This window comes from Fundulus heteroclitus, chromosome 14 (genome assembly GCF_011125445.2).
Source record: "Fundulus heteroclitus isolate FHET01 chromosome 14, MU-UCD_Fhet_4.1, whole genome shotgun sequence".
NCBI classification, from domain to species: domain Eukaryota; kingdom Metazoa; phylum Chordata; class Actinopteri; order Cyprinodontiformes; family Fundulidae; genus Fundulus; species Fundulus heteroclitus.
The window spans coordinates 7,124,904-7,136,285 of NC_046374.1; the positions used below are offsets into that span (position 1 = coordinate 7,124,904).

The 11,382-nt window shown below is 39.7% G+C and overlaps 1 protein-coding gene across 6 annotated transcripts in view; it reads left to right on the forward strand.

Annotated features, from left to right (window-relative positions):
* The window catches only part of nat16 (N-acetyltransferase 16), a 43,586-nt gene extending 38,748 nt beyond the window's left edge, over positions 1-4,838 (forward strand). For all 6 annotated transcript variants that reach the window (XM_036146195.1, XM_036146196.1, XM_021315888.2 and 3 more), the window contains 3 exons: positions 1,027-1,251; positions 1,387-1,730; positions 3,505-4,838. In XM_036146195.1, the coding sequence (XP_036002088.1) occupies positions 1,027-1,251; positions 1,387-1,730; positions 3,505-3,733 (798 nt within the window). In that variant the 3' untranslated portion in view covers positions 3,734-4,838. The remainder of the gene's footprint in view (positions 1-1,026; positions 1,252-1,386; positions 1,731-3,504) is intronic.
* The last annotated feature ends 6,544 nt before the right edge of the window (positions 4,839-11,382 follow it).

Genomic DNA, 11,382 nt, shown 5'->3' on the forward strand with positions numbered 1-11,382 from the left:
CTTGTGTCTACCATCTGAATATTACATGTAAAATTGTGATTCTAACGTGTTTTCAGTCTGTGTCTTTTTTATTCAGTTTTAGTGAGGCAGTGTGAATTGCAGCCTGTTCCTCTGTTCCTAGCTGACTAGAGTACCCCCCCTGGTGTGGTCTGCTGTTCTTTCTCCTTTTTGTGCCGTTCTATGTAAATCTGACAGATGGTTGTGTGTGAAACTCCCAGGAGATTAAGTGGTTCTGAAATACTCAGAGCCACCTGCCCGGCAACATCACACATGGCACGCTCACAGTCACTTTAATGTCATTCCTCCCTCATTCAGGTGCTCTGAACCTCATCAAGTCGTCTTCACCCCGTCTAGATGCTCTGTAACTAACATGTGATTGGTTGAGTTGAAATTTTATTTACATTCATATACACTTATATTGGCAGACTTGTGAGTGCTGGTCTGTTGTTGCATTCCATTTGCCTAGGAAATCGGAAATAGGAGCTGGGAATGGGGTAAAACCCAAGTAAAAAGTGTTCCAGGTAACACAGTCGGATAGCTCAGAAATAAAATAAAATAAAAGGTTAGCATTCCAATTTGGTCCCAACAAGGAAAGCTGTTTTTTTGTTTTTAGGGCCTCTTATACATATCCTTCCAAAGCTGTACTTTCCACATGCAAACACAGCCTTTAATTTGCTTGGTCCAGAGCTGCAGTCGCTACATGTAACATTAACTTTAGATGCACTCTCACAATGGTGTCTTATAAAATAAACATGTTTTATCACAGCTTACTGTTGTTGATGCGAGGAACGGCCATATTGCATCTGACAATCGACCTTGAAAATTTCTTCAACTTTCCTGAAGGGAAAGTCCGACTATAGCGCCCGTTATATTTGATTTTTCCGATCAGAAGCCGAGATTTCCGAGTTCCGACTGCAAATGGAATGCAACGTGTCTGTAATTCTCTACGTGTGTAGGGTTCATTTTTGTGTAGTTTTAATGTGGACAGTGTGACTTTGGTGGTGTTTTCTTCTTATTCTTCTGTAGATTGCTCTGGAATCAGCATGTGTGATTGATGAGGGCGAGACTATGCTGGTGGAAGGTCTCCGTGTTGCCCCTCAGGAAAGGGGGAAGGGCGTAGCAGGAGTTCTGCTGCGCTTCTGCTCCGAGCTGGTCAAATCCAAGTATCCAGATGTAAAAGTGACCCGCCTGACCCGTGATGATCAGCTTGGGCCCAAGGACTTTGAAAAGTATCGTATCATAACCAAGCAGGTACAATGAACAAAACCAGGCCGTAAAAAAGCACTTTTCGTTGTCTTTGTGTAAGGTGTGTTGAAAAATCATCAACATTTTAAAGATGTAAACCATTATTGAGAACTAAATAAATGTATTTACTCCACTTCGCAGGGTATCTTGCTGGTGCGCTTCAGAGCTGAAGATCTCAAACTGCGACTTGGTGAAATTATTCCGAGTGGGGGCGTCCATTCCTCTGTGTCCGCACACCAGTCCGGTCCCCCTCCCGTTCGTCTTGATCAAACATCTATCCATCAGCTCTATCTTACCACTGACCTGATGCATGGAGTGCTTCCTAATGCCACCATCATCCAAGACTGGCAGCCATTCAAGCTGCTTCCAAGCAACATCGCAATCCTACTGAAGAAGGACATTGACTGGATGGTGGATGATGTGTCCAGTCCTACCGTGGCCAGCCTTTGTACCTTCCCTTTCAAGGTGCCCATTGGAGACGATTGGTAATTTTTTTCCTTTTTATTCATGAAAATAAATTAATTAAAAGCTTCAAATGAAGCAGGAGATTATTCCGACTATTTTGAACAGAGCCATTTTCCACACATTTTCCGTCTCTTTGGCTCAGTATGAATTTGTTCACAGCACCCTTTGGACATAATATGGTAATGAATAAAACATTTATTGCAAATAAAACTTTATTTATAACCTTTTCTCAGATCGTTTACGCTGACTTTTGACTCTACGGGTACATCTAAAAAAAACTTAGATTGTGAAAAGGTTTAATATTCTTTATTGATCATTTCAGAAAGTGAAAGTCATATGTTATAAAGCTTAATAACATGGATAGTGAAATATTTCAAGTCTATATTTTTTATCTTGACAATTAGGGCTTACGGATGATGAAAGGGCAAAATTCTGTGTTTCAGAAAATCTGAATATTTCAAAGGATTTATTCAGAAAATGCTATTTTAAACAGAAATGTCAGTCTCCTGAAAACTGTGTGTATTTCTATGCACTCAGTGCTTAGTTAGAGCTCCTTCTATATGAATTACTGCATCAATGCGGCGTGGCATAGAAGCGATCAGAACGTGGTTCTGCTGAGGTGTGATGGAAGCCCAGGATGCTTTGATTGCTGCCCTCAGGTAATCTGCCTTGTTGGTTCTGATGTCTTTCGTCTTCCTCTTGACAACTCTCCATTGACTCTCTGTGGGGTTCTGATCATGCCAGTTTGCTGACCAGTGAAAAACAGGAACACCATGGTCACTGAACCATCTTTTGGTACCTTTGGCAATATGGGCAGGTTCCAAGGCCTGCTGGAAAATGAAATGAGCATCTCCATAAAGTGTTTTAGCAGAAGGAAGTCCTAGTAGATGACTGCGGAGTCTGGATTTTAGAAAACCCAGTGGACCGGATTCAGCAGATGGCATGTCTCTGGGACCTTGATTTGTAAATGAAATGCAGAATTTACCTTTATCTGAAAACAGACCTTTGGACCATTGAGCAACAGTCCAGTTCCTTTTCTCCTAAGCCCAGAAAAGAAACTTGTTATGTCGTCTCTGGTTCCGGAGTGGTTGGACACAAGTATTGCCACATTTGTAGCCCGTGTGTAGGATTGGTCTGTGCGTAGTAGCTCTTGTTGCCGTCCACTCCTTCTGAAGCTCCCCCAAATTCTTGTACGGATTCTGTGTGACAATTCACTCAAGGCTACAGTTCTCCCTGTAGCTGGCGCATCCTTTCCTACCAGTTTTTCCTTCCACTGAACTTTCTATAACATGCTTGGATACAGCACTCTGAACACCCAAATTCTTTATTAATGACTCTTGTGGAGCGTGTCGATGACAGTTTTCTGGACATCCATCCAGTCAACGGTCCTTCGGTGGTATAGACCATAATATGGCTTATGCATTTATACATTTTAAAAAAAAGCTTTTTTTAAATTAGTCTTATGTAGTATTAAAAGTTATAGAGACATTGGATTTTGGGTTTTTATTATCTGTAATCTATAATCATCAAAATGACAAGAAATAGAGGTTTGATCCATGTAATGTATGAGTTTCACTTTCTGAAATAAGTGAAAAAAATATAGGAAATATTTGAATTTTTTTGGGATATTCCAGTATTTTCTGAATGCCAGACTAATAGATTTAGACTGTATAATGCACCAATGAAATTATACCTGCTGATTCCATTGTTGCTGAAGAGACTGATGACAAACAAGCACCTTTTCTTGTATCAATGCTTATCAAGAAGTAAATGTATTCTTTTCTTCTGACACAGGTATTACCTGAACATCGACATGTTCGGTAAAGACCTGAATTTGGCTCGGCAGCAGTTCCTGTGCCACCTCCAGCGCCACACAAGCAACCTGAAGGGTCATGTGATGTGCCAGATATTCCTGGAGCCTGGTCTTTGGAAGCCCATGGCTGATTTCTGTCAGAACACTTTAAATGTAGAGCTGGTGAAGGAGTACACTGAGCAATGCGTGGTGGAATCAGATCTGGTCTAGTTAAAAACGTAAACAGCCTAAAGACAGGTCAAAGAAACAAATAGAATTCAAATACACAAAAAAGGAAAAATAAAAAAAAGCAGTTTTTTTCTGGAGAGAAAAAAAGAAGACTATGATAAAAAAAATATATTTTAACAAACTTACATTCTGATATATTTTATTTAATGGAAAGTGAACACATAGGTGGAAGATTAATGCTGCGTAGTCAAAAGAGTTTCCTGCAAGTCAATAGCACAAATATTTTTGGCAGGATTATTCTAAATCGAGCTTGGCATAAAATCCATTGCATGTAAATTTTAAAGACCTCCAGTCCTCAATCTGAGAGAAATTGACATTACCGTTGTGTCAATCTGTTAGAGACTAAAGAACAGCGTAGTGAATCACTAGTGCGAGACAATAACCATAACCTTATTAGCTTTTTAGCATATTTGGTGTTAGCTCCATTTTGTACATCCCGTTTGTTTTGAAGGCCTAAGAGGAAGGGTAAGATTTGTTTTGCTGGTAGCAATAATGCATCCTAGAAATAGTGCAAGTGTTGTTGTTGTTGTTGTTTTTTTTTTTTTCCGAAGAGTTAACAGTCCCTTTACCTCATTTCGAACCTTTTACTTCTTCTCTTTCTGTAAAAACGGAACCTTTATATATGTTTAAAGGCTGAGTTGGTGTACTAATTCTGCACAAGTTTAAAGGCACTTTAACAAAACTTTGGAGGTGTTGAATTATTATAAGAAGGGATAGTTCAGGATCAAAGAAGAGAAATTTGCAGATTCCCTTCGTTTCTGTGGTTGCATCAATAACTAGGCTTAGGAATATCAGTTGGGATGTGCATAAAACAGGATGTTAATATGCTCTGATATAAATATCTGACAAGTTTTATTTCATTTGGGGCCAGATCCTTCTTCCTTCAATTATTTTGACTGTAAAATATGTATGTGACAAATCTAATGTAAAAGATTCACTTGAGCGTTACAATGTTGTGCTAGTTCACCTTAAACAAGTACTCCGATACAGCTTTATTTATTTAGCTTACTTACTATTCTTCTCTGTTCAGATTTATTTAATCTCCCGACTAGTAATACGTTTGGGGTGGAAAATAATAAAAAAAAAATAATCTCTTCTGTTAGTCTTGATGGCTGGGGCCCTCAATTCATATTCTTACGTGTAAAGTGGAGCCGAATGTGAGATAAAAAGAGGGTTGATGCATAATCCAACATTAATATGGGTCCTCACAAAGATGGAAAAAAAAACGCTGCCGGCTTGTGTGCTACAGCTGAACTTTGTCTCTGTTGACCGCGCGACACAATCAGCAGTCAGTCGGGTCACCTTGCAGGAAAAGGCTACAGCTCTTTGTGCATGAAAAACGCTTTTAAATGGCAACGTCAGGACCAGCAGAACTCTATAACCTAAAAATAGAAGCTCCACCTCACTACTACATGTGCAACATATATATATCTATATACATCTATATAGATATAGATATATATAGATATATATAGATATGGATAGATAGATATATAAAAGAATCAACTTTGTTCGCCAGCTTTTCGGTGAATAAAGTTGTACAGGTGTAGGTGTCTTTCTGTATTTTTGTTTTCTTATTCTAAAAAGAACATTCACTGACAATGCTAGTTATAGAGTGGTTATTTGTTGGGTAGCGTTTAAGCAGTCACAACCAAAATGAATCTCAAAGACCATGTTGGAGTAATTCTGACGAATTCCAAGAGCAGACATGTTTAACGTAAGGGCAAGGTTTCCTGTTTTCTCTCTGACTCTGAGCTGCTTCTTCTGAGAACTCTGCTCCCACACTCACAAACGTCTTGGTTTTTGTGCCTCTTGCACCGATAGCTGCTGCTTTTTGTCTGAATGCTCCCGGGATCTGCACTCTCAGGTTTGTCCTCCAGGGATGGGTGGATCAATAGTGCCGATACCAACATTAATATTGTTTTTTTAATCAATACTAGTGTTGGGGGGGACTGACTTACTTTGTTTCTGTTCAGCACCATGTGGAAAGCTTCTGATCCCTCTCATCCACAGCCACAGCTGAACACACATGTTCAACACAGAAATGATCCCAAACGAATAAATAGACTGTTTTAGTAGCACATAAAGCAGCTAAGATTAAACATCTAACCCTGAAGGTGTTAGAAAGGAATGATTTACCTCCACGCAACGACGCTGGTGCAGACAAACTTAAAAAGCAAGCTTTTGAATCGGGCCTCTGAAAGGAAAACGTTGCTGTTTCTGCAGCGCTGCTCTTTGAGTGTCGCGATCAGATCAAATCAATCATAAAGCCGCTGCAGCTCTGCTTAGCGGCTCCTGAGTTAGGAAGGATCTTTACATCAACATCAAATCCAACGTCTTCCTGATCTGGTGACAGCCGGGACTCTGGTGTCAAACAGATTTTTGCACCATTTATTTTCTGTGCTCTCAGCTTAGATTTAGGAAGGTCAGGCTCTTCGAGTAATCAGTGTTCCCAGATGTAAGAAAACGTTACCTCTCCTGGTTTAATATTTATTAACTGCCACTTTTCCTAAACACTGGGGACTGAACAGAAACCTTTGTGCCCCTTTCCTTTCAATGGATTGGTAGAGACGGCTATGCAGATTTTCTTTCTTATAATTTCTTCTCGAGCGGACCTGTCTCTACTACTCTGCCGGCTGCAGTGCTGCAGAGAGAAATGGAGTCTGTTTTCCTGTATAGATCCAAGATTACAGCTGAAAGGCCTTGCATGTTAAAATGACCTGTTTTAAACAATCCAATAAGCAAACGGTTTTGGAAAAAAAACTAAACAACAGATCAGTCCAGTTAGTGAAAGGCAGCAGTTTTTTGAGGTGTGCCCGCTGACACCAATGGCGCTCGGTTGATGCTGTCATTTAATTATCCTTACAATAAAGATGTTTTCCATTAGGACTGTTGCCATGTGCAACGTCTTAGAAAAAGGTAAATATATTTGCTCAACTGATTGAGTTTTGCACAGCTGACATTAGAGGCCCTTGTAGGCAGTCCTAGACCCGGGTCAGCTTTGGGCTGGACGGACAGTAATGGAGGGGTGTGCCTTGTCCTGCTACACATATAGGTTTATTTTTTTATTTTTTAGCATGGCAATTGTATCTCCGTGGGCTATTTAAGTTTTAAAGTTGTTGATAAGTTGTTGATATTTTTAAAACCCATCATTAAAGTGGCCTAGTCACGTACTATGACTACGAATTGGTACGCCAGTAGCTCACCCTGGTCGCATGCAAAGGTTCTCCGATTAAATTGTCTTGCCCCGTTGGCTTATTGGATTTTATTTTCGGTGTTTTATATGTTACTTTTCCTCTATTTGTTGGCAGTCAAAGAGCTTTTGTGTATATTTACCATAACAAGATCACGTGGCCGGACATATGATACAGTGTATGCACGCAATCGGTAAACGAGGAGTAATGGAGCCGAGTGAGTCAGCCATGCCCAGCGGAGGTGCAAAGGGACAGAGGTTAAGTAACCCTAACCCTGTGGATCGGCTTGGTCTTCGACCACATGTAATATTATTTTATTTGAAGATGAGCATGTGGTGTTTTTTTGTGTGTTTTTTCTTTTAATGGTCAAAATATGTGACTAGGCTCCTTTAATATCCTCTGTAAGGTAATAAAAGTTACTATCATTGTAAAGGCCATTTGCTGAACAATATGGCAACATATTGGCTGTTTCCAGACATAGCTGCCATTACACAAGTTACCAATTTAGATACATTTTTGCTAATTTTTTTTTCTTTTTCTTTTTTTTTGAGGGCGGGGGGGATTCATGAAGTTCACCCATTTGATTGACTCTATGCACTGTATTTACCTTTATTTCTTTTGGATAATGCAAATGAATCTGCTAATTGAATCTTAGCATGTTAAACACCACTTTAGAGCTTGTTTCCCCGGTGATGAAGGAGGAATTAGAAAAAAAGCAGACAGGATAGATTTCTGCAGCATTTGTGACAGTATTTGTTCAGTAGTTCAACATGTGAAATGGACCTGGACCTCGTCATAGACCAGCATCCTCTCCCTCCCTTTCATCCCAGCGTTTGAGCTCACCTCGGTAGATTGTTCCTGCTGCAGGCGGGACCAACAAAGGTTCTAATAAACCCGTTTCTGTCAGCTCTCTGTCTCTCCGTTACAGTCTTGACTAACTATTCTTAATTGTGCTTGCGACTTTTTATGACATTGCTGTAGATGCTTTTAGGAACTACCTTTACGTCCCCAATCATCGACACTCTCACATCCCATAATAACGTACTTTCTTTCTGGTTAAATAAAGCTAATTGGCAAATCTATCGAATGTCTGTGTGATTTATTTATTTAGTTAGTTATTTAATTATTTATTTATTTATTTTCCTTCTGAACCAAGCCAGTGGAGCTGGGTGACTCCTGAATTGTTCAGCTGTCATATTGCCATCCAGTAGGTGGCAGCATCGCCTCATCAAAGACCTGGATTGTTCAAACCGGAGCTATTGGTTTACAGATATTTCAAATATTTCAAATTTGTTTAAAAAATGTAAGAAACTAAAAAAAAAAAAAAAAAAAAAAAAAAACATATTTAACTCCCACAGAACTATCTCTTTTTGTGTTTTAAAGATCAGCTTTAACTCATTTAAAGCGTCCATGTATTGTGTGTTATGTAACATATCATGGTTATAAAAGCTACATGCATGTTAGTTATACAGTGCTTTAGAAAACAGGATGCAGATCTCAGGGAGCCCAAACCCAACACTCAGCTCTAGTATGTGAGGGTGGCATAGTGTGACATTAGACATTAATAAATGGATATAATCACAGTTCCACGTCCGTAAGGGCCACTGTACATTTCATAACGGCCATGTTAATCTCAAGGACTGACAGCTATGAGTGTGGAGAGAGTTTAAAAGGTAGGTTAAAGAATAAAACCGTACACACACATGTCACTGATCTTCTAACCCATATTGGATCAGAGGGGGCTTATTGTGCCCTCTAAAGGAAAGTGTGAGGAATTATAACAACAGACCAAATATCTTTACTCATTCTGCAGCATGGTGTGTACATGCATGTATTTAAGCAACTGTGCTGAATAGATATTACAATATTTTTGTCAAGAGTGGATTTGTGTAATTCAGTTTGTTGAACAAACTCTGAACAAAACAAGCAGATTTCAAAGACTCACAATATTATTATATTCACTGACACTCCTATCAGTTATTTGAATTTTTTTTTTTTTATTCGTTAAAAGAGCAAAAATCCTGAGGACACACCTGAGAGCATCCCCAGCCTGCCCAAAGACACAATGTGACTGCAGGGAGCAGGACTGAAACACAAGGCAGAAGCTATTTGTTTGTTTGTGCACAGGAAGGGACATAGTTTGGTGGAACAGCATATCCTTGGATGTGAGAACTGAACTGACAAAAATCATTCTTGTATTCTTGAATTTTGGAAGAATCATTTCTTCACAAAAGAAGATGTGGGTAGGACACGAAACACAAGCCTTACCCAGCTTTCATCGAATATTTCAGATTTGTAATGTGTGTAGTTAGAATCTTTGCTTTGACAAACATCTGTATTTTTCAAGCCACGTACAAAAATTTATCATTAGGTTCCTTAACCAGCTATATCACAAATTCTATATGATACGATTATTTATTCAATCAGAGGAAGGCTGGATATTTTTTCATGTCCTGAATTACGTACAACATCATCGTCAGGATGAAAATCTGTTGGTGGGGAGGATGGGGGTGCATGTGAGTGGACCGCATACCTGCTTAAATACCCTTAGACCAGGATTAGGATTCCTCTATGCTCCACTTGATAATCTTAGTAGCAGCAGCAGGACGTGGATGAAAGGGGTTTCTGTCCAGCGCTGTGCCCCTCTGAGTGTGCTGCCGTCTGTGATGTAACCAGCATTAGTGTGTGCACCGATCATTGTGAGCCAATGGGAGGCCTCACGGGGACTGTTATAAAACACTGAGCAGGCTGTCCCCTAGTCTGTTTCTAGCCTCATCTCGTCCTTCCGCCTCATTGCTGGTTGAATGCCAGGACTCTCTTCGACAGACGGCGGCTTTGTAAAAGTATTCAAAGGCCTCGATCCTTTCCGCAGTTTGTCACATTAGAACCGCAAGCAATCATTTATTTACTGAGTATTTTATGAGCTAGACCAAACGTAAAGTGGTGCAAAACTGTCAAGCGGCAGCAAAAGGAAACAAGTCTGGAAAGTGAGGCATGCATCCGTAGTCAGCCCCTCTGACCAAACACTTCAGAGAAGCCCTTTCACTTCGGTTCCAGCTACATGTCCTTTGGGATCAGACCGGCACATATGGGGACTGAAAATGTTCCACGTTCTACTTTACAAAGCAGCTCCAGCTCAGATTGGATGGTGAGCATCTGTGAGCCCCAGTTTTAAGGACGTGTCATAGATCATCAGCTGGATTTAGGTCGGGACTTTGACTGTGTCGTTCTCATCACCTCGGAGCACCTCGACTTTCCCCACTGAAGAAGAGCATGATTATGGCACGATGCCGCCATGACTACCTTGTTTCATGGTGGCATTGTTTGTTCAGGGTGATGAGGTGTGTTAGTATTTTTAAATAAGCTAAAAGTTTCCTTTTTGGTCATGTTGCTGTGTTACCCAGATGGACTGAGTATAAAAATGCTAAAGGTCTTATTTAAAAAAAAAAAAAAGAGTAAAAAACAAAGCAACTGGACTTGTTTTCTGTAAACGGAAAACAAGTCCAGTTGCTTTGTTTTTTTACTTTTTTTTGCTTTTTACTTTTTTTTTGGAATGACCATGACCTGGATGACTGAGAATCTTCACCAACATAAAGGTCTTATTTCATTACAGAAACGTTGTTGTTCTTCTCAACCGAATTGATGCAATAAAGGCCAGATTTGAGCAGATCATGACCAGCAGTTCTCCTGTTAATACATTCTGTGCTTCTCTGAAGCTCCTCCAGAGGTAACATTGCCTCTGACTTTCTCCCTGAGCCGTCTTCCTTGGTGTTCAGGATGCCGTTTGTTCACCCATGTTCTCTAACAAACCTCTGAGGGCTTCATGGAAAAGCTGGGTTTATTTCAAGTCACGTGACTCACTTTGCAAATTTTGATTTGAACGAAAATGTGAACATCATGAGTCCTTCTATTTCACATTAGTGCTCCACTTTTTACCAGCGTATCACAATAACATCCTAATAAAACTAAGGAAAATCAATGCTGGACGTGACATAATGAGAAGAAGTACGAGCACTCCTGAAAGGCAGATTCAGCAATCTGTCTCAGTCTGGGTATTTGTGCCGTGTCCTTGGGTATGTGGGGCTTGCATCGGGTATCAGCAGCCCTCTTTATAGTATATTCTAGGTAATGCTACACTAAAGAAAATAAAGATATAATCTCAGTAAATTTCCTGTCACATGTACACTCTGGGCTCAGTTTCAGGATTATTCCTGAAGGATGGAAAACTAATTAAAAAGGACCAGGCAGACTTTCCTTCAGTAAAAAAATAGACGAGTTTTGTACTTTACAGAAGAAATACATATTTTTATATGGAATTCTCTATACAAATAATTCCTTCCATATTTTGTTAAATAAGTGGTGAAATAAAGAACCCAACTTTGAGTCAATCTTTACAAATCAACAGAATATTTTTCAAGGTTTGTTAAAAACAGTAAT